The 24,126-nt window shown below is 41.8% G+C and overlaps 8 protein-coding genes across 14 annotated transcripts in view; 3 read left to right on the top strand and 5 right to left on the bottom strand.

Moving 5' to 3' along the window:
- Positions 1-197: 197 nt before the first annotated feature.
- On the bottom strand, positions 198-2,750 carry LOC117785096 (general transcription factor IIH subunit 1). The gene is made up of 6 exons (XM_034622994.1): positions 2,671-2,750; positions 2,260-2,516; positions 1,852-2,190; positions 828-1,778; positions 590-765; positions 198-532 (listed from the first exon to the last, which is right to left on the bottom strand). The coding sequence occupies exons 2-6, from the start codon at positions 2,411-2,413 to the stop codon at positions 407-409; spliced, it is 1,746 nt and encodes a 581-aa protein (XP_034478885.1). The 5' UTR covers positions 2,414-2,516; positions 2,671-2,750; the 3' UTR covers positions 198-406.
- A 282-nt stretch (positions 2,751-3,032) lies between these two features.
- On the bottom strand, positions 3,033-3,802 carry LOC117784246 (chromobox protein homolog 1-like). Its single transcript, XM_034621935.1, has one exon. It carries the CDS (start codon positions 3,726-3,728, stop codon positions 3,198-3,200), a length of 531 nt encoding a protein of 176 aa, XP_034477826.1. The 5' UTR covers positions 3,729-3,802; the 3' UTR covers positions 3,033-3,197.
- A 1,552-nt stretch (positions 3,803-5,354) lies between these two features.
- LOC117785605 (activity-regulated cytoskeleton associated protein 1-like) lies at positions 5,355-7,894 on the top strand. Its single transcript, XM_034623702.1, has one exon. It carries the CDS (start codon positions 5,494-5,496, stop codon positions 6,250-6,252), a length of 759 nt encoding a protein of 252 aa, XP_034479593.1. The 5' UTR covers positions 5,355-5,493; the 3' UTR covers positions 6,253-7,894.
- Positions 7,895-8,214: 320 nt separating this feature from the next.
- Positions 8,215-9,111, bottom strand: LOC117785606 (activity-regulated cytoskeleton associated protein 2). The gene has a single exon (XM_034623703.1). It carries the CDS (start codon positions 9,042-9,044, stop codon positions 8,454-8,456), a length of 591 nt encoding a protein of 196 aa, XP_034479594.1. The 5' UTR covers positions 9,045-9,111; the 3' UTR covers positions 8,215-8,453.
- A 642-nt stretch (positions 9,112-9,753) lies between these two features.
- On the top strand, positions 9,754-10,587 carry LOC117784015 (activity-regulated cytoskeleton associated protein 1-like). The gene has a single exon (XM_034621608.1). It carries the CDS (start codon positions 9,792-9,794, stop codon positions 10,575-10,577), a length of 786 nt encoding a protein of 261 aa, XP_034477499.1. The 5' UTR covers positions 9,754-9,791; the 3' UTR covers positions 10,578-10,587.
- A 300-nt stretch (positions 10,588-10,887) lies between these two features.
- LOC117785444 (exocyst complex component 4) lies at positions 10,888-12,917 on the top strand. The gene is made up of 2 exons (XM_034623451.1): positions 10,888-11,043; positions 11,247-12,917. Exons 1-2 carry the CDS (start codon positions 10,981-10,983, stop codon positions 11,994-11,996), a joined length of 813 nt encoding a protein of 270 aa, XP_034479342.1. The 5' UTR covers positions 10,888-10,980; the 3' UTR covers positions 11,997-12,917.
- Positions 12,918-13,029: 112 nt separating this feature from the next.
- On the bottom strand, positions 13,030-16,350 carry LOC117785443 (spermatogenesis-associated protein 20). 2 transcript variants are annotated; one of them, XM_034623449.1, is made up of 6 exons: positions 16,251-16,350; positions 16,013-16,192; positions 15,616-15,930; positions 14,395-15,546; positions 14,133-14,338; positions 13,030-13,689 (listed from the first exon to the last, which is right to left on the bottom strand). In XM_034623449.1, exons 2-6 carry the CDS (start codon positions 16,117-16,119, stop codon positions 13,226-13,228), a joined length of 2,244 nt encoding a protein of 747 aa, XP_034479340.1. In that variant the 5' UTR covers positions 16,120-16,192; positions 16,251-16,350; the 3' UTR covers positions 13,030-13,225. The 2 variants fall into 2 exon arrangements, with proteins under 2 accessions (XP_034479340.1, XP_034479341.1); XM_034623450.1 differs by having other exon boundaries at positions 16,013-16,174; positions 16,251-16,327.
- Positions 16,351-17,027: 677 nt separating this feature from the next.
- LOC117785441 (protein Shroom) overlaps positions 17,028-24,126 on the bottom strand; it is a 60,644-nt gene continuing 53,545 nt past the window's right edge. For all 6 annotated transcript variants that reach the window (XM_034623442.1, XM_034623444.1, XM_034623445.1 and 3 more), the window contains 3 exons: positions 18,300-19,746; positions 17,648-17,920; positions 17,028-17,588 (listed from right to left, as the gene is read on the bottom strand). In XM_034623442.1, coding sequence (XP_034479333.1) covers positions 17,325-17,588; positions 17,648-17,920; positions 18,300-19,746 — 1,984 coding nt within the window. In that variant the 3' untranslated portion in view covers positions 17,028-17,324. The remainder of the gene's footprint in view (positions 17,589-17,647; positions 17,921-18,299; positions 19,747-24,126) is intronic.

Genomic DNA, 24,126 nt, shown 5'->3' with positions numbered 1-24,126 from the left:
AATTTAAATTACAACAAAGACGAAATGGTAAATGTGGTCAGAATTTGGGTCAGAATGATGATGGACGTCAGTTTAATGTAGTTCAAGCTTTACAGCTCAACATGTAAATTGCTTGACAGGACTGTAGAACGCATTAAAACTAGTATAAACCAACTTACTTAGACGCAATCTCTTTAAGCACAAAAATGGCAGAAGAATGATGTTCTATAAATTTTATAAGCACCACACAATGGACACACATACAAATAGAGGCTATATTCGTATCTTAAGTAATTAATACAATTAATGTTGTGTTGCTAATCGAACATTTGTTTTTTATGTTTTAGGTGTACTTCTAGTCGACAATAATGTTGCTTAATGTGATTGGCGGCTGCTGATGCTGATGCTGATCCTGAGCATGTGTTTGTTATCTATTGTTGCGCAACTTGCGCTCCTTCCAGGTGGCGTACTTGGAATTCGCAGTGCGCAGCAGCATATTCATGTGTTGGGTGAGCGATGAGCGGAGCGGCGAGAGCTCATGCATGGCACGATTCTATAAGTAGTACAATTCATTAAAAAATAATCTCATTGCGAATCTGAAACTACTCACCTCGAAAGGCACTAATTTGGCCATTTTGAAGCGCTGCAGTGTTTCGTGCATGCGCTGCAGCTTTGACTCCAACTCTTCGGTGGTGGGTGGAAAGCAGTTCCAAAAGTGCTTCAACAATTCCAACAGTGACAAATATAAATGTCGCAAATCGCGCTGAAAGTCGCGTGGCACCAGCTCTGCAAAAAACAAACAATAATAATAATTATAAATATATGATCATGGTTTATTCAGCACTTACGTCCTGCCGACTGCTCCTGAAAACCACGCATGAGTGAACCACCCGGACTTAGTTCACCCAATGCATTGACAGCTGCCTTGGAGCATATTACGTTGCGTGGAGCACTGCGATCTAACCAGGACTCAGAGTTACGCACCAGCTTGTACTGCACATCGTCCAAACCGAGATCATCGTTATGGTTCTCGTACATGTGATTCTGCAGCGGACCATTGAGGTAGCGTTCCACCTTGGACAGCTCAAATTGTTTAGATTTGTTGCTGGATTCGGGGGCATCGTCGTCGTCGTCAATCATTGGATCGCCAAGATCTTCATAGTGTATCTTTTCAATGAGCCGTTGCTTCTTGGCTTGTGACACATCATTATCATTTACTGCGATATCGCTGGTGTGCTTAGTTCCCTTGCCATTCAGGCCATTTGTGTAGGTGGATTGTCCAAGTGGACCATTAGCCATATTGGTACCGTTGTGCGTTGAAGTGGACGGTGCATTCACATTGGCGCATGTCTTCAACACCATGATGGAATGCTGATTGAAGCGCTTTATCATGTTCTGGTGCACAATGTTACCGCTATTCACCACATTGCGATCACCGGCTACGCTGCCGAATCCTTCCTCCAGCGGCACATCCTCGAACTTTTTCAAATCCAGTAAAGGATCACCAGCTCCTTGCTGCACGGCAGCTTTAAGAGCTTGATCATCGATTTTGCCGCACTCGGTAAAGATGTCTTTCGTACCCGCAGTGAGGCGATCTCGATGGAAATAGTGCGACTGGAAAAATTTGGTCCAGAACTCGGATTCCGGCATTTTGGAAGGCACGTTCTCCATATGTTTACGTTTGACGGCGGGATACGTTTTAAAAATGCAGTGTATGACATCAGAGGTAAGATTATATTTAAGGCCATTACAGCCGTCCGTCTGAGGTTTGATGTCAGCCAAAAAGGCACCAGAAACACCTGCGGAGAAAGGATGAGGAGAGAGTGAAGTGAGTGCGAAGAATTTCACAATGTGTTAAAGTCAAACACAAACCAATTTCCTGGCTCTTGCCCATCTTCTTGAGCGCATGATCTTTAGCATGTGTGGCCCAGAACTCATCGCTGGTCAGCACTTTGGTGATGACCAAATCCTTGTAGAGCTGCAACAAATTGGGATTCTCCACCAATATGCGATTCTTATCCTCCAGATCCTTGTCCACCTTGCGCTTAAAGTTGGGCAACAGCTGCTGCAGCAGCTCCTTGACCTTGTCCCGGTCGGCAAGCATGGCCGGCTGACCCTGTTGGTTGACAAAGTGGAACGTCGAAGTGTTGCCGTCATGCAACACCACCTGTAGCTGCACTTTCGGCTTGCCTTCGGGCGAGATCTTCTGTGCTGCAGAGTATTAAAATGGATTTAACGTTAATAACTTCAAATATCAGCTATGCTCTATATTCTGCTCACTTTTTATGTCCGCATAGCGATGGGAAACGGTTACGGTATCGCGGTGCTCCGCCATCCACGCCAGACGCTCGTTCATCACGTACAGCGTGCCATCGCCCTTCTTGTACCGCACTCCGCTCATCTGCAACAGAACATCCTCGCTGCTTGTAGTCATCGTTGTTGTTGTTGTTTAAATAGCAACTACTACTGAAGCCGGCGATAATGCTTCAACAATGGCCAAGGCAGTTCACATCAACTTTCCAGACGTCAGCCAACGCCTGCAATATGCAAAGAACACATATTGTCATCACTAAAATCATTTTCACAAACGTCCATGTCTATGAAACAGTCCCCGAATCGTAATTCGCAACATTCAAGCGATGAAAAGTACAATTCTTCGCTATTTTCACGAGATTACTAACAAAGACGCACCTCACAACTTTGCTGCAATTGTCGTGGTTGTCGTCACGTTGCCACCTGACAGCAAAAGTTGTCGTTTATTTGAGCGCTGCCAGACCTTTAAAATGCTTAATAAATTCTATCTATTAATTTTTAATTATATAATTTATGTTGGAATTTGTTAAATTTTTGATTAAATGCAATCAATTAAAGTTATACAACTTCTCCTTCTGAGGGGGGTTACTAACTTCCAACACTGTTCACTGTACCGATGAACTCATCAGAGCTGATTTTAAACACTCTGGCAACTCTATTAATTGTTGGCGCCGAAAATTTCCAACATTTTTTAAAGAAAAATACGAAATGTGTTTTGCTTATTTAATATCCAACAGAAATTATGTTTTTTTTTTTATTCCAACAATGTCATTAATATTCTTATTCTAGTTAAATGAATAGTGATGAGTGTTTATTCACAATGAACGCTTCCATGGTTGTATGTAGTAGTATGTACAAACATATGTAAGTATGTACACAATTTACCGTTTTCCGCATTGGTATAATTAGAATCTCTTTTCCTTTTTCATAGCTCGACCGGCGATGCGACTTTTATTATTATTGACTTTCTCGGCATAGGGTATTTCCCAGGTGAGACGCTCCTCGTAAAATTTGATTACTATTTGCGGGCACATGACGTTGGCCAGCTTGGCGGGTACTAGTTCCCGTTTATCAGAATTTTTAAATGTCATCAAAAACATTAGTTGGCCGGACGTATTGGTGGCTCCCAAAATTTTAGAAGCCTCCACTTCACGATCGAAGCCAAATTTTGTATTATCTTCACTGCTTGACTTCATTGCCTTTTGTTTGTTTTGTCGATACATTTTTTCCGATGCCAATTTTAAACGCTTTTGGGATTGGGCTTTCCTTTTCTCACATTTCTCAAAAGCGTCTACCAAATCCTTGCAGTAGAGATGATCAATCGGCTCCCAAGTGTTTTGATCGCGTGGATATCCCTTCCATTTGAGGTAGTACTCAGTGACTCCATTAACTACGCGCTTCTTTTCAATGCGTTCAACTTTGTATTCTTCTTCCATCTTTGTTGAATGGTATTTGACGTCTTACTTTTATCAATGGCTTCTTAACGTTCAGATGTTGCTTTTCGTCCGCCCGTCAGAACTGTGAACTGGATCCTAGGATCACAGCGAATAAGCTCTGGTCAGTGTTGCCCAATTTTTAGAAGCAAAAATAGCTGATTCTGACTGGGAAAAATTTTTGAGTACACTTTTGTATATTTGTTGAAGAAATGCTAATAGAAAAAATATATATATTAAAAAAGGGCATATTTCCGGCTAATACTTGTTTAAAATTTTTCTAGCAATCGAATTCTGAAACTAGCCAAAACTAGCTATTAAATAGTCTAGTTGGCAACAGTGGCTCTAGTGTTGCAAATAGTCACGGATAGTTGGCAATGCCATGACAAAGGCGCAATATATTTAAATTTGGAAATAAATATAAATAGTTTAAGTGTGAGAATGATATAAAAGCTATGATTTATATTTGCGGAATGTGCACTTAAAAGTAACAGTGCTGTTTAAGCTAACTTTATTCTATAATAACTGCTCTTATTATCTACAAATATTAATTTAATTTTACTATGAAAAACTGATTTTGAGTGCGAATAAATAAGAAAAAAAATAGTTTAAGGTTGTTATTTAAAAGGAATATTAGACAGAATACAAATACTACATATGTATATATTAGTTGCAACGAATTTTTTGCTTTGACGACGCTTTTGCGTCAACTATAAATACATACATGCATACATATGTATGTACATATTTGATTTAATAGAACTCTCTTATCGATCTCTCTTTTACTCTCTTCTTCTCTAAATTATTTCAGCTGCCAACGAAAGCTCGCCCAAATTCGAAAAGCCGGTTGTTGTGATTATGTACTACATACACTTATTCGTATGGGTTGTTCATTACATACATATGTACATATTAAGAATGTAATGCAAGTGCATGTGTGCATACACATGTTTGTATGTTCATACATATGTACATTCAAGAATTTCATGTAGAATTATAAATTGCAGTCGATAGGATTTCATGTCCAAATGAAATTAAAACGAACCTCGCAAACCTAAGGGCCGATAAAATCAATAGCAATAACAATAAAATATCAAATTTGGGTTGACCACAATATTTCAGAATTATAGGGGCATATGCATATACATACATATGTATGCACATGTAATAAAATTATAATCGAAGTTTTAAATAGCATTTCTGAGAATTTGTAATACATAATCATGCCTTTTTTTTCTTCAAAATTTAAAGTTTAAACAAATGATATTTGTGCTCAGTATTTATGTTCTTTAATGTACTTAAACAATGCCATCTAATCAATATATTTGTCAACTTTATCTATACATACATATGTACATATTTGAGCACTTTTAATAAGTGCAAGCACATGTATGTACATACATACATAATTGTACATATATATGTACAGCCATTTGTATGATAAACGTATACATTTGTTTAAAGTTAGTTTATCGGTAAAATGACTCACTTCACATCGCAACAACAATTGTCTGTGTTACTCTTCCCACACTCATCGTTTTTTGCTCACTCTTCCTCTCTTTAGCTAAGAGCTTTTTCGAAATTCAATTTCACAACGGCCAGCTATAAAAGAGTGCAGACCGGCAAACGGAACTTCAGTCCTCTACGACCGCATCAAGTGTAAGCAGTAGCATTCGCCACCCATTGGCTTTGTTCTCTGCCTCCCACACACAATTCAACTAAACAATCAACAACAACAACGCGTGTGCCTTTCTCAAATTCAAACAAAATGGCACAAACTATTCAGATGACCAATGAGCAACTGCATGCGCTCATCGAAGCCGTGCGTCAGTCCGCTGTCAGCGCAGCTGGCACCGCTTCCGCCGCCAGGGAATCTTCGACTGCCAAGACAAAGGGCAGCTTCAGCAATTGCACACACAGATTCGGCGGTGCTCGCAGTCATGACGAGGTCGAGGAGTTCATTACCAACGTAGTCACCTACAAGGAGCTGGAAGAGATCAGCGATGAGAACGCCCTCAAGGGCATTTCGCTGCTCTTCTATGGCATCGCCTCCACCTGGTGGCAGGGCGTTCGCAAGGAGGCCAAGACCTGGAACGACGCCATCGGTCTCATCCGCGAACACTTCTCGCCCACAAAGCCCGCCTACCAGGTGTACATGGAGTTCTTTGAGAAGAAGCAGGAGGATGCCGTGGCCATTGACACATTTGTGGTGGAGAAGCGGGCGCTGCTCGCTCAGCTGCCCGAGGGTCGCCACAATGAGGAGACTGAACTGGACTTCCTGTACGGCCTGCTGAATATCAAGTACCGCAAGCACATTCCCCGCCAGAGCATTCAGACATTCCGCGATCTACTCGAACAGGGACGCATCATCGAGCACAACAACCAGGAGGATGAGGCGGGCTCCAAGGGTCCGCAACGTGGCGCCCGCCGTGTTGACCGTTGCACCTACTGCAATTTCCGGGGTCACACGTTCGAGAACTGTCGCAAACGCCGTCAGCAGAGGGATGCGGGAAACGAGGAGGATTAAAAGGCCACACACACGCAATTCCATAGATCGTGACGTCATCGTCATCTACAACAACATCAACTGCGTGCGCAGGGCGCACATTTGATTCGCTGACGTCACGATCCCAACAACAACAACAACTATCAAAACTCACTTTGTCACGTCGCTCACACATTGACAAGAACGAGAAGGGAAGACGACTACGACGCAGAAAGCAGCACCAATTAGCTTTTAGTTAAGTTCACTTCACTCTCTCATTCTCCGCCAAGTGGCGTGCCGGCAAGCAGAGCAGAGCTTTTCAACAACAAATCAATAATTTAACTTTACGCTGCGACTGCGGCTATTTTTGGCTATGAACGCCAACTCTGGAATCATTTTCGTGAAAATTTTTCACACCGAGAAACTCTCAACCGGTAAACTAAGTTTACCAAAGCTCGAGCGACAGGAAACGGAGAGAGGGAACTGGCGCACGAATTTCGCTCCTAGACCAAAGCTCTGCGTTTCGATGCGGCGCGGCAGAGCAACGACGCATTGTCGTGTGCAGCACTCGGCTGTGGTTCTTCGGGACTGCAGCCGATGTGTTGTGTGCGTCAGGTGTCGTTGCCGCTGCTGCGTCTGCGTCGGCGCAGAGCTTTCGGTTGTGATGAGTGTTTCGTGCGTCTCTCTTTTTCCCATTTCCTTGTCGCTCAAAACCCGCTGTCTTGATCTAGTGTCGGTGCAGTGCGGCTGCAATGTACACGAAGTGAGCAAACTTCGGCTGCATTGCTCGGTTCGCTTCGGCTTGCTGAGCTTTGCAGCCGATCACTTGTCACCTAAGTTTGCGTTGCATCGGCAACTGTGCGGATCCTTAATCAATGCAGCAAAAACAAAAAACCGCCGACAGTCATTGATGCAGTTGCTCTTGTGCGATGTAAGTTCGTGGCGCAGCTCCAGGTTGTGTACAGAGCGCAGCAGGTAGCTTCGTTGCAGTGTGTTTCGATGCACTGCAGCGTTGTTGTCCGTTGTTGCTCCTGTGCCCGGCCTGAAGTTGCTGCCACCTGGACGTGCGTCTCTCGCGATAGGAGCTGCATCGATTGGCTGTTGGCAAAACCCAAAATTGTCTCAGGACAACTTTGAACAAAATCAAACAAAAATCGTTTTTTTTTAAACGTAATCGGGCAATACATTGCACTACAATGGCTATGTTGTCGCCATTCGTGCAATTGGCACGCTAAATTGTCCTCGGCTATGTGGCTGTTCCTTGGAGCACCACTGTGCCGGTCAAGCATTAGGCACGCCAACACATTTCATACACACACTCAAGGGTTTTCGGATTCGTCGCTTCTCAGCCGCTCCAGCTTGTGGCGACTGTCCTAAACCCACCCCATTGTAAATCCAACCTCTTGTGCAGAATCCATAGGCGCGTAGTACCAATCACATCGGTATCCATTGGCCATGGTTGCTCAGCGTGCCAGCATTTGGAGCATTGGCCTCACAAGCGCTACAACAACCATGGCCCGCATTCCCCGATGACATCCCAGTGAGCAGCCTTTGCCATTGGCATGATCATTATGCTGGGGGCTTATGGATGACCACAATAGGTTGCGATAGGAAACCAGAAATTATAAAGACTGACTCAGAAAACAATCCACCAAAATACAGAACTCAAAACTAAAAAACTAAATCTATTGTCGTTTTAAATAATTTGGTGTTACTAACTGGGTTTTCTAGTGGGGAATTTATTTCAGAAACAACACGAAAGAACCGCAGAGATTATGGATATCAAATATTGAATACAAACTAATAAATACACATATTGTCTTGAAATTTTGTCTTTTATTTAAACTATCTTACACTATAGTGTTTATTTGCTTAGATTTCCTGCACTTTTCAACTTTCCAGCTAAAATATAGACGAATATGGAGAAATATTCGTATCTAACATATCTTATTCGTAATATGGATATCAAATATTATATACAAATTAATAAATACACATATTGTCTTGAAATTTTGTCTTTTATTTAAACTATCTTAAACTATATGAAGTTTTCTATATTTCTACATTTCTTTAGATTTCCTGCAGTCAGTCAATAGCGAAATATTCGTAACACTATGAAATTTTGATAAAGGCAGTTTTGAATAAAAAATTTCAGATTAACTACATGTACAACTTCTTAAATAATTCAAAGCCATTGTTTGTTAGATTCAGAAAGATTCTTAAATTTATATTATTATTAAACTTTAATGTCTTGTACGTTCCACGTTTCGAGCGCGATCTAAGAGATCGCGAAATGTTTTGATTTCGTGTCGTGGTATGTGTTCTCTATACTTCTGTAGCATCAGGCCATATATGAAATCCAACTCCGTTTCCTCATCATGTCGTCCCGCTGGTAATTTGGCTAAAAGAGCGCGTTGTTTACAAATAAATGCATCGATCACTTCGCCGGTCATTTGTTTTGTTTCAAAGATCTCCATGTAGATTTGATAGGATGGCTTTGTGGGTGAGAAGTGATCCCGTAGCAATTGTAGAGCTTCTTCCCAGGTTTTTGCATCGCGTCGCACCCCCTTCCACCACATAACGGCAATGTTGTTGAATAGCAGCGAAATGCCCTTCAAGGCGTCTTTATCGCTGATCCCCTCCACCTCTTTGTACGTCTCCACCGCCGTTATAAACTCATCAACGGCGTCATGATCACGCTGCCCACTAAACCGAACCGGGCAATTGCTGAAGCTGCCCTTCGATTTCTGCTCCGCTTGCTCCTCTTGCTGTGGTGCCAAAGATTTTATAGTTTCGATGAGTATGCGAAACTGTTCATCCGATAGCTGAGTCATTTCTCGACTTGAATATAAATAAACAAACACACTGCGACAAACTCAACTGCCTCGCTACGGACAGCTTAAAAAACTGTCTAAAATAATTGCCAACGCAAGCTTTTTCTCGTTGTGAAATCATAAACAAAATTCGCTCTCTGCGTAAAGAGCGTAACAAAAACGAAAGCTAGCGAGTTCGAATATTCGAACAACCGGCATTTGTTGTTTTCGGTATTGTGATTCTCTTTGGTATGAAAATATGTACATATAGTATATATGTATGTATTTATAATTGTAAAGTCAAAAGTAGCCTTATACGTTTGAACAGATGTATGTATGTTAAACTATATTGATCGATTCAGATTATTAAATATTTTATTTGTTGCCCAAATACTCCTATGTATGTATGTTAATACATATGTATATAGGTTAACAAACTTTTCAACCTGGAGACGAATTCTAGTATCTTATTAGTTCCTTATGAATGTATGTATGTATGTATGTACATTAGTACTTATATTTTACCATATTTGCTCAAACCTCATTTAATAAACGTGTATATGTGTACATACATTTTGTGATATATAAATGCACTTTTTCAATATTTTAAGGAACTGATAAGATAATAGAATTTGTCTTCAGTTTGAAAACACATGAGCGGAATTTCACAATGGCATGACATAAAATTGGCAAAATGACTTGAGCGCAGTATCAATCTCTCAATCGAAGCGAGTTGAAACATTCTGCATTTGATTTCACACCGGCAAAATGGCTCTAACAATTCAAATGACGAATGAACAACTTCGTGAGCTAATCGCAACAGTGAGATCTATTGCCGAGAGTGCTGCTGGCAATTCTGTTGTCGCCAGTGGAGACGCCTCCAGTGCCAAGACAAAGGGAAGCTTCAGCAATTGCACACACAGATTCGGCGGTGCTCGCAGTCATGACAAAGTCGAGGAGTTCATTACTAACGTGGTCACCTACAAGGAGCTGGAAGAGATCAGCGATGAGAACGCCCTCAAGGGCATTTCGCTGCTCTTCTTTGGCATCGCCTCCACCTGGTGGCAGGGCGTTCGCAAGGAGGCCAAGACCTGGAACGACGCCATCGGTCTCATCCGCGAACATTTTTCGCCCACAAAGCCCGCCTACCAGGTGTACATGGAGTTCTTTGAGAAGAAGCAGGAGGATGCCGTGGCCGTTGACACATTTGTGGTGGAGAAGCGGGCGCTGCTCGCTCAGCTGCCCGAGGGTCGCCACAATGAGGAGACTGAGCTGGACTTTCTCTATGGTCTATTGAATATTAAGTACCGCAAACATATTTTAAGGCAAAGTGTGAAAACATTCCGGGAATTACTCGAACTGAGTCGTATCATTGAACACAATAGCCAGGAGAATGAGTTTAAAGCTACGGATCCGCCTTGTGGAGCTTGTCGAATGAAGGATTGTACCCACTGTTGGCGTTATTGCGCCAAAATTGACACTTTTATTCCTTTTGACGCAATTGAACTTGGAACTCATTACTTAGTTGCAAACAAACAACTTAAAAAGCTATAAATAGTAAAATTTCTAAAAAAAAAAAAAAAAATATCTTCTAATTTGTCATGATTTTGGAGGTAGAATTTTAAAATTATTTGTTGATTTTCTCTTACTTTTTTGTAGAATTGAACTTGCGACTTCTCTCAAGGCCATTAATTTAAACAATTTCGAATTTTAAATTTATTACAAAGAGTTATTGCGTTTAGCTATTTTGTATTACCCAAAATTTAAATAAAAACTATCGATTGCTTAAAATAAAGCTGCAATCGACTCGCTATTATTTTACTTGCATACCAGGGCTGCAAAATTGGTATCGGTATCGTCTGGGACTGCGCAGTAGACCGCAGGGTTGCTGTGCAGCGAAAAGTATCGGTATCGGACGGTAGTATTTTTGTTATGCTGTTGTTGTTGTTTAGCAAAAATGGATCAACAACTACACCGTCTGACAGATCGTCAATATTCCGAAGTGGAGGGCTTGCTACAGGTATGCAGCATATTAATTGCATTGTTTGCATGCTCAATTCAAGTGTTTTCATTATTACAACGCCCTTCTTTTTCGCCCGTCTTCGTCTCTGCCCACTCACGCGAACGCACCCACTCTCAAAACACCAACACACACAAACACACTCACACACATTTACGGCATACAAAAACATACACACATATACATATACACACACGCCGCAGGCTATGGACATGCCGAGCTCAGACCACGAAGAAATCGAGTCGGAATCGTGCCGACTTAGCCGGTATAATTTTGCCAACATGTATGAGGGACGTCAGCGTTGCTACACAATGCCGCACGTGCCCCCCGCGCCGCCCTCCACACCAACGCTGCTAACGTCCAACGGGAACAGCAACGGCAACTGCAGCGCCATTGGAAATGCTAATGGAACTGGCAATGGAACAGGCAATGGCAATGGAAATGGAAATGGCAACAGCTCCAGCTCACCCACCGCCAGCCTGGTGGCCGATAATCAAATCAATCACTTTATCTATGTAAAAAACGGCAAGAACCTGCGTCGAGAATCCCGCTGCGTGGACACGGAACTATCCAAGCTGTTCAATGTGGTATCGATCACGAACCGTCTAACGGCCATCAAGAATCGCTCGCACAAACAGCAGCTGGCCGAGAGGGGCATCATAAATGCATCGCGAACCATTTCCAAACTGCATGGGGCGACAAAGATCTTTAAGATCCATCGGGATCCTAAGGAGTTCCTGCGCGAAACAGACGAGGATTCGGTGTCGGCACCCGAATACGATGAGGAGGAGGAGGACACACGCTTCCGATTCTTTCGACGCACACGACACTCACGACGGCACTCGTTCACGCGAATGGAGCGGAAATTTGCAAGATTCGAGCATCACGAGCGAATGGAGACGATTGTCGATAGCTTCGATGCGGCCATGAGTTTCAACGATGCAGATACCTGAGCGGATGCAGCACCTGCAGCAGCAGCAGCAACAACAGCAACAACAGCAACAACAACAGCAGCAGCAGCATCCGCATCCTCAGTCGCCGTCGCCGCCGAGAGTAACAACAACAACAACAACAACACCACAGGCACAGACTGAGTGCGCAACCAATGTGATGAATGTGAATTTCAACTAAATTATTTTTATTACTACTACTATTATTACGATTATGATTACCGATTATCGTTTACCGTTTACCGAACTGTTCTCTCCATACATTTAGTTGTCTTTTTTGGCGCCAATTGCCGTCGCGTCTTGAAGTCACTCATAAAAATGGCCCAACAACAAATTCTGACCATATATTTATGCAATGGCTCAAACGCAGCGCAGGGCGAGCATTTAGTTTTTAGCTTAGTTCTTACAAAAAAACCTATATGTTGGCCCACTGTGCGTCCATTCACAACAACAACAACAGCATCAGCAACACACTGCAACAAAATAAGCACAATGTCTAGTATTTGGTTGTTGTTGTTGTTTTTGAACTGAGCGCACGCACAGTTGAACCAAACAAACAAACGATTCCAATAAATGCACAAAATAATGTGTTGTATTTGTGAAGACAGACGAAACATTGTAATTTTCCTCTTCATCTTGGATCTACATATTTAAGTAATTGTTTATATATGACAGCGAGATACGATACATTGTTGTGATTCCATACATATACATATGTATGTATATGTAAGCAAAACAAAAAACAACATAACGAACCGTCTAAAAATTCAAATTTGTACAAAACTAGATTTTTTTTCGCAATCAGACTGTTTATTTATCAAAAAAAAAAAAAAAAAAAAAACAACTATATAATAGTGCAATCCTGTGGAAGTTCTATGGAAATGTCACAATTAAACAATTTCTTGTAGACAATATCCTCGTAAATTATAATGTGTTTAATAACAACAACAATTTGGGTAGTTTGTTCTCATTTGATTGGAAGTTTGAAAGCCAGTTGGAAATTGTCTAATTGGATATATGCTGATAAGCAATCGAATTATTAGTCTTGCGTAAAGTCTCTTTATTCAGGCATAATACATCGGAAGAATAAGAACAACTATAATATAATAACTATATAGTTCCGAGAACCTATTGCAGCTTTTAAAGCCACAAAACAATAACATTAACAGTATTTATCATAATAATCTATGTAAGTCTAAATCTAATTCGAGTAATGTCAGCGTTTCAACTAATTAGATGCGCTCCTTGAAGAAGTTGTCCATCAGATTCTCCTCGAGCTGTGCCGGATCCGTTACGGGCATGCGACAGACCCGATCGTGGCAGATATAAACTGTTGTCTTGCCATTGACCATCTTAAATTTCTGCTGCACTCGCTGGTTGCATGCCTCGTCCGGATGCTGTGGATCGCAGTGCACGATAATCATGCCGGGTATATAGAACTTGCGACAAATCTCCACAAATCGTCGGGTGTCTGGGGAATCGGGTCCCACCACTGCCACCAGATCCAAGCCGTGCTCATGCAACAGCAGCGCCGACAGCATCTCGGGCAGAGCATGTCCAAAGGGTGACACATCCGCAAAGTAATTGAGCAGCTTGGATGCCCGCTTCAAATACGCATCCTCGTCGTAATAGTGTGATAGAATTGTGAGATTTCTGGCGGCGACACTGTTGCCACATGGCTCAGCACCATCATGATCTGTAAAGGAATACAGCAGGGACAGTAAATAATAATAATTATTTTTTTTTTTTAATTGAAAAAATTATGCACTTCTAGTAACTTTAAAAATGCGTAAAATATCAAATGAAATTTCACCATGATCTTAAAATTTATGATTTTTATTAATTTAAACTCAAATTGTTATTTTGACTAGGAATATATATTAACTTTTATCATATTCCTTATAAAAAGTCAAAATAAAACTTAATACAAAAAACTTAAAAAATAATCATTATTTTATGAGCTTTATTTTATTGGTAAAAAAAAAGATTTTTTTTGAGTTTTATTTTTTTGCTCAGAAGTAATCATAAGTAAAATAATAAAAATCTAAAATAATGATTATATCTTGAGTTTTATAATAAAACTTATAATGATAAGAGTGCCTGGGAACTTGACATCTTCAAAGTGTTTCTAGAAATTACCTTCTTTTAGTCTAACTATGACATTGGGCGCATTCTGTTGGGAGTAGTAATAGGCTCCATTTTGTTCGTCCCAGAAGAGCTTGTCCTGCGTCTCCTGCAGCTCTTTGGCCCAGCGCAGAGCACTCATATCCAGGGATGCCTTGTAGTAGTCCAGCAGACCCTTAATCAGGAAGGCATAATCATCTAGAAAACCCTCAATGCGTGTACTGAAAGTGTAATAGAAGCTTAGCATAAATGATTACTTTTATTGGATGTTCCCTACGTATTCTGCTCCAGCGTGTCATCCTCGCCACCTGCGCCATAGCAGGAGCGCAGGAGCAGTCCCTGATCTGCATCGTAAAGATGCGTACGGAGAAACTGCAGCAGCTCCTTGGATGTTTGCAGATACGCATCCCGTTTGGCGGTGCCACAGTTGGCCAGCTTGGAGAGACCCGAGAGTACCAGGCCGTTCCAGGCACAGATGATCTTGGTGTCCAGATGCGGTCGTGGACGCTGATCCCGTATCGTATGCAGTATGTCGTTGGCCGTCTGCAGCAATTGCTTGAGTTGCTCCGGCTCCAAATTGAAATTGGCACACGTGTCTTCCTCGGTGCCACGAACTATGAGTATATTCTTGCCCGTGAGATGACCATGCGGATCACTGGACAACGGCACATTGCCGGATGGCTTCAAATCATAGTGGTAGGTGTAAACCTCAAAGACTCGCTCCGGGGTGACATCATCAAAGCGCGCCTTGTGCGCCTTAAAGGCCTCCAGCACTTCCTGCCAGGTCCAGGCGTAGAAGGCGCCCTCCACCTTCACAGTGTCCTCGTGCGTGGGCAACGAATCGGCATCTTCGCCGGCATAAAAGCCACCAGCCGGATGACGCAGATCCTTGATCAAGTACTCATAGATCTTATCCGCATAGCCCAGAAATTCATCGCTCCGTGTCAGCCTGTAGCCATTGGCGTATGCTGCCATCAGTTGTCCCTGGTCGTAGAGCATCTTCTCGAAGTGCACATTATGCCAGTCGCGTGTGGTTGCATAGCGTGCGAATCCGCCAAAGATGTGATCATTGATGCCACCACGTCCAATGTGATCCAGCGTTTGCAGCACCATGTCCAGCACGTCCACATCCTTGCTGACCAAATAGGCGTGGAACAGAAAATTCAGCCTAGGCACCTCTGGAAACTTCGGTTCACGTCCAAATCCACCATGTTGCTGATCGTATCGCTGCTTGTGGACACCCAGTGCCTCTGCAAGCTTCGCGTCTGCGCTGCCAGCTTCAAAGGCGGCTTCTCCGACAGCTGCCGCATTCTGATTGCTCCGCATGGCCTCCAGCAGCGAGGAGCCCGCCTTCAGCAGCGAGCCACGATCCTCACGCCACTTCTTGGCTATAGACTCCAGCACCATGGTGAACGAGGGCATGCCATAGCTGTGTCAATCAAATCACAATTGAGATTGGTCAATTGGTCACTTGGGAATTCAATGGGATTGGGCTTACCGCGGCTTCGGCGGAAAATATGTGCCAGCTGCTAATGGCGCCAGATCGGGAGTCAGCCAGACACTCATGGGCCAGCCACCGCTGCCCTTGGACATGAGCAGGAACTGCATGTAGACCTTGTCAATGTCGGGACGCTCCTCCCTGTCCACCTTGATGTTTACAAAGTGTTTGTTCATCACCGCTGCTGTCTGCGCATTCTCGAAGGATTCATGCTCCATGACATGACACCAGTGACAGGTGGAGTAGCCCACAGACAAGAAGATTAGCTTGTTCTCTTTGCGAGCACGCTCGAATGCCTCCTCGCACCATGGATACCTGGAGAGGCAGAAATACAGATACAGATACAAATACAGATACAACTTATCTCTCCTTCCGCTTGCATCTTTGGAGTACTCACCAGTCGACGGGATTGTGTGCATGTTGCAGCAAATACGGCGACTTGGATGTTGCTAAACGATTACTGTGTTTCGGCGATTCCGCCTTTGTTTCTCCGCCCGTCGCCATGCCACGAAACAGGTGCTTTGTTGTTGCTGCTGCTGTTGTTGTTGTTGTTGCTCTGCTACGCTTTAAGAATTGTCTTTGCTTTTAATTTGAGTTGAGCAATTTAAATTGATTCCACATGTTTAACCACTTACTCGTCTATCGGCCAAATGCGCTGCGATTGTGTTTGTGGCGTTGTTAATGCCAATGCGTTTCTTATCCAGGCAGATTGGCAGATTGTTTTGCCTCTAAACATAGCAATTTATTGATAATATAATACATATATAAACAAATATTAGTGGTATTCCGTCAACTGATTAAACCGCTTAAAGTTTATCGATTATAAAAACAGCTGCTGGCAACAAATATTTGTTTAATCTCATTTTAATGTTTGTTAACTACTACAATATTAATTAAATATTTATGCGTACTTTTAAATTAATTTTGGTTTTAATTTAATTATGGTTAAAGCAAACTGCGCAAATTTTCGTTATTTCATCAGATTCGCTATTTTATAGCTAGTTCAGATATGCCATTAGCAGGAAATTTGGCTACATTAAATATAAATTTAGCTATACACGCTTCTTTTAAAACCAAACAATAGGTGGCGTATTTATGCTTGGCAAACAGACAATAGGTGCCACCATAATTTTGAAACGTGTGGCAGCCTTGGTTCCCAAAAAATGATTATATCAAGTATAGGTTTTATTTTTATATATTATTTTAACTCTCTCTAATTTTGAAACAAGAAATTAAAATTTTTTCATAAATTAATAATTTATTTGGCAACGCAATAAACTTACCCAGTCAGTGTTGACTAATGACTTACTTGCCGCCATAATTCGAAACGAAATAGACGTTCGACACGGGCTGGCAACGTCACAATTGTGGCTACCCGCCAAATTCAAAACACAATGCAGTTCAGACACAGATTGTTTTAAAATTTTTATTAATGCATACAGTTTATCTTTGCTTTGATAATAATGTAAAAAATTGCTTACACATATGCGGTTGATATATATATTTATATAGATTAACCTACTTGCTAATTGAAAATCACAAATGAACATAAAATATTTATACATTATAGTGTGTGGTTGTATTTAAGCACATCGTTAAGTTAATACACACCCAGACCGGGAGCAGTGCAGCCAAAGCACAATTCTCACATACGGCTCTCAACTTTGAGTTGACAGCAAGGAAAATTGTCCAGCAGCAGCAGATGCGCCTTAGCAATCGCTTTGGACCAGCGCATCGCTGAGCGAGCACAACTGCTCCTCGCTGCCCTTGATTCGGTCGGCCAGGTCGCGGGCATCGGCAATGAGTTTGGCCTTCATATTGATAAAGTAATCATAGTCGGCGCACATGTCGGCACTGAGATGTTTTCCAAATAGCTTGGCAATGCTGCTGCCACGCCTATCGATGTCAGCCTTGAGGCGTTGAGCCTCCTCCAACTGCTCGTTGAGGCGTTCGCGTTTCGCTTCCAGCGTGCTCTGTAAGGTGAAATATAGTTAGTTGAGTCTCTCTCTCTCTCTCATTTAATCAGGCTTACCTTCTCCTGCTGGCTGCTGTTGGGCGGACGCACCTCCAGACTGCATTCGGTTTGGGCCAGGCGCTCCGACAGCGATAGCAACAGACTGGTTATGTGACCCACATCATCGATGTAGGTGCGGAACTTGGACGCTTCGCTGGGACGCACCTTCTCCGTTAAATTGGCCAGCAAATGCAGGCCCAGTTTATCATTTGTGGCGCACTCCTCGCCAATTGTTTGCTGTTCGCTCTTCAGGGCGACTATTTTTTGGTTCAACTGCTGGATCAGTTCATCCTGCAACATATGAAATGGGAGTTTAAGGAACGGATTACATTTAGATAGTTGAGACAAGAGTTGTATTGAATCGTTCGGACTAAGATCTATTGAACTAATCCCTAAGGTGAACGAACGAACAAAATCCCTGATTTATTTAGTTCAGTGCATAGATCCCAAAACAAATCGTTTAGTGAATAGATCTTAAAACAAAAAAATTCAGTTAAATCTTTGGTAACAGACATCAAACGAACTATATTGGGAACTATATGAACGAGCGAATTGTTTGAAAGAATAGTTCGTTCTTTAAAAATTGATCTACTGAACTTTATTTCAGTGCTGCCAGAATTTGACCGTTTAAAAGGGACAAATTTGAAGATCCGAACTTGGGACTACTTACCAGCTTCTGCTTGATTAAATTCGTGGCTTCCGCCTCGCCATCTGTGCTGTCATCCTTCAGCTGCAGCTCCATGGTTGTTGTGGTTGCTGTGGTTGCCACAATTGTGCTGCTCACTTCACCGGAGGAGGCTGCCTTCATGCGCATCAGCGTTGAGGTGCCCACATCTCGTTTGGCCGGACGCAACGGCACATTCGGATTGTACAGATTGCTGACGTACTGCGTTGTGGGTTTATAGATTTTTGGTGTCAGAATTTCGATGAGCTTGTCGTTGGGCGCCAGCTGCTTGAGCAGCTCCATGGCCAGTTGCTCATATTCCAGCTCAATGGCTTGACGCTGTCGTGGCTGCAGCGTTGTGCGCGTCTGTTGCTCCTCCCGTGTCGCCACCAACTCGCTGTCCAGCAGATCCTCCGTCTGGCAGGCCATGTCCGCTGTGCTGGGTACGGGATTTACCATTAGTACGAGTTCACTGCGTTGCATTAGCTTCAGGCTATCCATGTTGACATCTAGGGGAGAGGCTGGCGCGGATTCCAACTGCTGCTGCTGGCTGGGCGTGGGACTGGTGGGCTCCTCCTTGGGGAACTGCTTGGCATAGCTGCCGATGAGTCCATTGTCACAGAGATGCGCGGACATGAGCTGCGACTGCAGCTGTGTGATCTTCTCGATGTTCTCCCGCAACGAATCCTGTCGACTCACTGGCGGTGGCTTCGTCAGTGTCGCCGTCGCTGACGTCGTGCTGATCAGCTCGGCACGAAAGATGTGCGCCTCGGGATTAGGATTGGCATTCACCGGACTGCACTCGAGGGAGCTGTTGCTCAGGCTGCAGTCGGAGGTGGCCGGCGAGAGGCGTGGCGGCGTCGGCGTCGGCGTTGACGTCGGCGTCGGCAGCACTTCCTCCAGCGTCGTCTCGAGGTCATGGACGGCTTGCTTAAGATCGACATGTGACTGGGACATGAAATGCGTGGGATCATTCAACGATTGTTGCTGCTTCACATCATACGACTGAGATCGCGTAAATTGAGGCGCTGGCGATCTGCTCTTGCTGTAGGCGTGGCCCAAGGCAGGCGAAGAGTACCGTTGCTGCTGCTGTCCATAGATCATTGCGTAGGCTGTGTTGTTGCCATTGCCCACAGCTGTGGGCGTGGCATTTGTTGGCGACTTGGTTGCGAGGTTATTATTGGAGCCATAACGCAATGCCACCACATCCCCCGGCGATCCGGGCTGCTGCTGCTTTGCCGGCTGCTGTTGCAACTTCACGCCCAGCGGCAACACATCGGGCAGATTGTTGGGCAGCTTCAGTTTGGGTACAGCGACGCCATAGCTGGGCTTTGTGTGTGCCACCAGATCCTCATTGGAGGTGAGCGTCAACTTGTAAATGCCATGATCCGGATCCGTGTTGTTCAGCTTCTCCAGGCTCTGACGCGGCAGATACGAGGCCTTTGAGTTTGATCTGCAAGCAAGTAAACAAATGGTTTGATATTTAGCAAAAGTTTTCAAGAAAATATGGTTAATTTAAGAGACATTTTTGAAATAAAAGATATTGTTTTGAGAAGAGATGAGATCATGATCAAAAAAGGGTTGATTTGATATTATACTAACAGTGAAGTAAATATACATTTTTAGCATAAAAAACTACTTTTAAAATCTAAGAAAAATTAAAATTGCTTAAGAAAAGATTTCAAACATTTTTGAAACAAATTAAAAATTTGAGTCCGACAAAGGTTTATTTAAAATTTGACTATGAAAATGTTGTATGCAGTTCACATATAATCAAAAGCTTCTGATCCAGAGAAAAAACAGAAAATAAGAAAAGATTTCGAACGAATTCAATAAAATCAATAAGAGAACAGTTTGAACTCCACAAAATATACATCCCTGTTCCGGCTATCACTTTCGGCAAGATTTATCGAAAGTGAAAATCTTTAACCTGTTCTAATTTAATTCCGGAAATATTTAGTGTTATTGAATGCACTTTGAGTTGATGAAATTACGTCCCATAAAGTGAAAAAAGATACATTTTTAATACTTAGCCTAAATGCAACTTAAAAAATAAAATTTTTTTAAATTCTTTTAAATAGGAAGTGAAAATCGGAACAGTCCTGATATATCAGAATTTACATAATTTTTTTTTATGATTATAATCAATCCCATCTTACATATAGCAAAATCAGAAAAGAATCAAATTGACTTAACACAGAGATCGGTTCGGATTAACTTGAGTATTAAACTGTAGAAAATGTTGTAATCGAAAATGTTGTCAACTTGCAAATGCAAATGCTGAGATTAGTTGGATAACTCTAATAAGCATATGAAATTGCATTTGAGCCCTACCCACAATCGTCTAGCAAATGGCAATTGTCAGTTTCGGGATGGAGGAATGGTGGGACGTGGGGTCATCTGTGTGGGGTCATCGGCAGCTCACGCAGGCCACGATTTGCCAGTTAGGAGCAAGCATTATGCAAATGTGGGCCATAATCTAGACGGAGGCGGCTAATTGAGTCCTCAATGTTGGCTCTAATCCCAAAAAAATAAGCCAAGCTCAGACATCTCGACAACTCAGTCAGCACCCACATGGCGAAAGTGGTTGAACGATAAAAACCATATAAAAAAACAACAAAAATGATAATAAAAACAACCGAAAAAACAACCAAAAAAATAAAAAAATATAATACAAAACAAAACAAAAATTATTCTGTGCACGATGCGGAGACAAGACATTTTGTTCGTACGAGTATTAAAACAGTTTTCGAGACAAAACGAAAGTGAAATGTTTACAGTGCAATTATAAAGAGTTTTATGTTTCAGTTTTGAGTCGTTTTAGTCAAAAAGACGGGCCTCATTTTAGTGTGCAGCGCGTATGACGAGCAGCAGAAGATGGAGAGGGAGGAGGAGAAGAAGGAGGGGGAGAAGACGACAACAACGTTGTTTCGGATGTGTCGACAACTTTCAAAAAGTGCTAAGCTAATTTTGAAATAAGCGCGATATTTTATTTGGCCACCCCCCTTAAATAATAAGGTGTTGGCTCTAACGGTTTGTGTGCAGTTTTTACTATACTCATAGATACATTTGTATCTTTTTTAGGCATATATACATATGAATGTGTCAAAAGAAAGCCGACATAGTAGAAATGCTGCATAAATTAAGAGCACATTTTAGTCGCTTACATCAGCGAAAACAGCTGTTGTCAATGTATCTGTATATGTGTATCTTTCGCTTGTATTTGTATCTGTATCTGTGTCTCGTGTCAATTGCCCAGCTAGCTGAGCAATTTGCATAAGCGAGTTCCTTTTGTCTAGTTCCCAACGCCTCACATTTTGATTATGCCAGCTTCTTCACTTTCTTTCGCCACCTAGCGGCGAATAGCGGTTAGCGGGGGCAGCTGGCTGGTGGCTGGTGGCATCCACTTGTTGCTCCTCTTAATCACTTCCGTTCGCTGCCTGGCTGTTGAGTAATCTGCACTCTCTGCTGTGCATAATGTGTGTGTGTGTGTTTGTGTGTGTTGCCAATTTTGTCATGTTTATTGTTTCAGTTTTTTGTGTTTGTTGCCTTTGGCCAACAAATATGTATAATTTGCATATTACAGCAGCGATGTTGCTGCCGTGACTGACAATGTCGGCAGAATGTCTGGCAAAATTTACAGACTTTCCTCCCTTTTCCCCGTTTCAGCTTAGAGAAGTGTAGATGTGCTCAAAAATATTATATTTTATATAATATTCAAATTTTCTTTGAGATATATTATTTTTCCTAGTGCATTTAGATTTTTGGGTATAAGTTAAAGTCATCATATTTTAAGAAATATAAATAAGTAAACTTTAAACGAAACTTAAATATTAAATTTTTGTGAAATTTGTATTTGTATAAAAAATATATATCCACAGTAAGGGCGGAATATAAATTTTATAATAAAACGAAAACAAAAACTCTATTATTATATTTTTAATTAAACATGATTTTTTAAGCTTGTTTCTTTTTTTATAATAATTATTAAGTATAAACTATTTTTTTAAACAGTATCTTTCCTCCTTTGACTTAAAGAATTTAGAATTAATTTAGTCAGATAGTTTTTTAATCAAAAATTTTAAATTTTAGAAATTATAAGAAGTTTTTAGTAAATTAAAATGTAAGATTATAAGTTTACTGATAAACCAGGATTTATAAATCAAATTTTAACTGGAGTTGTTTTATAATACTTTAATTATTTCCCAGTTAAGACAATTCATCAGTTACATGTATCTATAGAAATAGCTGTGTATATAAACATATGCATATCTATTCAATTGGAGCAACAGATTAGGCAATAGCTGACATAAGTTGCCCATTTCCGATTCAAATGGGGAGAAAATTACACCCGCAATGATATTTGGATTATAATACCTTGATTTATGGCAAATTGTTTTTGGCTTTCTTTGTATCAAAAAAAAAAAAATAGTTGTTGTATAAGACGCATTATTTTTTCCAAAATACTTATAAGCCATGGCCAAAGTCAAAAATTCAAAGACAAATGCCACAAAGAAAGGGCCAATGAAATGCTTGGCTGACTAGCTCAGTCTTGGCCTGGTCAATAACATTTCCATTTCCATACAATTAACGCATTTCGATTGCTGTTTTTTATTTTGGCCACATTTTTATTTTTTTTTTGGCTATTTTGGCTACTTTAGCTAGTTTTTGGGGCGCTGGTTATGTGATGCAAATTATGAATACCAAAGAGCAGATTTTGATAAATTGTCTGGCCTTTTGTTTTGATTGTTGCATAAGAGCATTCCCTGTGCTCTCTCTCTCTCTCTCTCTCTCTCTCTCTCTCTCTCTCTCCAACTCCCTTGATTCTCCACTGAATGCTATCATTGGATAGATATGCCATTTGGATGAGTATTTGTGTTGCTTCTGTGGGTTCAGTGTACAGCTTGCGAACTGTTCGCTGTCAGCTGTTGCCGCCTGCCACCAAATGTTGCAAGTTCCAGTTGCAATTGTAGTCTGGACGCTTGGCTTTGGTCAGTGGCCTCTGCGTGGAAATGCGTTGCATATGCAACATTGGCGCCGTTGCACTATAATTTTTGATTCAGCAATATAACAAGCTGGTTGCTGCTAGCAACAACTGTTGCTGTTGTTGTTGCTGCTGCTGCTGCTGACTAGTTTTCTTTGATAGTAAAAGTATTTTATTTAAATATGCCGACGTAGCTGGCGACGCATGGAAATCACGTTTTTAACATCTTGTCTTAACATTGAGCCAAAAAAAAAGGCAGCTAAAAAGAAGGCGAACAAATGTTCGCTGTTGTTGTTGTTGTTGTTGAAAACATAAACATCTCAGCCAAGCTCAGTCAAAAAAAAAAAAAAATAAAAATAAAAACCGGATTGAACGCGTCGCACACATTTTCACTTGCCGCAAAATGACGTCAAGTCCAACATAAACAGATGGCCGTCGACGTTGACGTCGCAGTCGCCACTTTCTTCTTTCGGCGGGGCATGAAATTGCACTAGGGTCAGAGCAGTGTACAGGGGGGATCATAAGGTCAGCCACAAGCAACAAGCAACAACAACTGCACTGCATTACACTGCAGAGACCAGAACCAATTGAGGCAACACCAACTGTCCGACTCTGCCACAACTCAACGTTGTGCTCTTCAAATACCTCCGAGTCTCTGGTATTTAGGCTTCTTTTTTTCCTCGTTTCTACAAGACAGCATCCAAGTGTCAGAGACAGCCACATATCAAAACTATGGCATAAATTTCTCTTGGGAAAATTACAGTAAAATAGAAATAACAACAAAACGAAATGAAAAAAAAAAAACAGCAAAGCAAAGAAAATGTATGAAAAGCAAAGCAAAGCTAAGTT

This window comes from Drosophila innubila, assembly GCF_004354385.1.
Source record: "Drosophila innubila isolate TH190305 chromosome 2R unlocalized genomic scaffold, UK_Dinn_1.0 1_C_2R, whole genome shotgun sequence".
Lineage (NCBI taxonomy): Eukaryota > Metazoa > Arthropoda > Insecta > Diptera > Drosophilidae > Drosophila > Drosophila innubila.
Note: the sequence above shows the minus strand (reverse complement) of the source record. Positions and strands in the feature narration are given on the sequence as shown.

Bases quoted from the DNA above. Each gene is read 5' to 3' on its own strand.
- LOC117785096 (XM_034622994.1), bottom strand. From the start codon at position 2,413: ATGACTACAAGCAGCGAGGATGTTCTGTTGCAGATGAGCGGAGTGCGG. The intron at 2,191-2,259 runs GTGAGCAGAATA...AATACTCTGCAG, and splicing joins TCGCTATGCGGACATAAAAA to CACAGAAGATCTCGCCCGAA. The intron at 533-589 runs GTGAGTAGTTTC...TACTACTTATAG, and splicing joins CCAAATTAGTGCCTTTCGAG to AATCGTGCCATGCATGAGCT.
- LOC117784246 (XM_034621935.1), bottom strand. From the start codon at position 3,728: ATGGAAGAAGAATACAAAGTTGAACGCATTGAAAAGAAGCGCGTAGTT.
- LOC117785605 (XM_034623702.1), top strand. From the start codon at position 5,494: ATGGCACAAACTATTCAGATGACCAATGAGCAACTGCATGCGCTCATC.
- LOC117785606 (XM_034623703.1), bottom strand. From the start codon at position 9,044: ATGACTCAGCTATCGGATGAACAGTTTCGCATACTCATCGAAACTATA.
- LOC117784015 (XM_034621608.1), top strand. From the start codon at position 9,792: ATGGCTCTAACAATTCAAATGACGAATGAACAACTTCGTGAGCTAATC.
- LOC117785444 (XM_034623451.1), top strand. From the start codon at position 10,981: ATGGATCAACAACTACACCGTCTGACAGATCGTCAATATTCCGAAGTG. The intron at 11,044-11,246 runs GTATGCAGCATA...CACACGCCGCAG, and splicing joins AAGTGGAGGGCTTGCTACAG to GCTATGGACATGCCGAGCTC.
- LOC117785443 (XM_034623449.1), bottom strand. From the start codon at position 16,119: ATGGCGACGGGCGGAGAAACAAAGGCGGAATCGCCGAAACACAGTAAT. The intron at 15,931-16,012 runs GTGAGTACTCCA...CTGCCTCTCCAG, and splicing joins GCACACAATCCCGTCGACTG to GTATCCATGGTGCGAGGAGG. The intron at 13,690-14,132 runs GTAATTTCTAGA...ATTCCTTTACAG, and splicing joins CATAGTTAGACTAAAAGAAG to ATCATGATGGTGCTGAGCCA.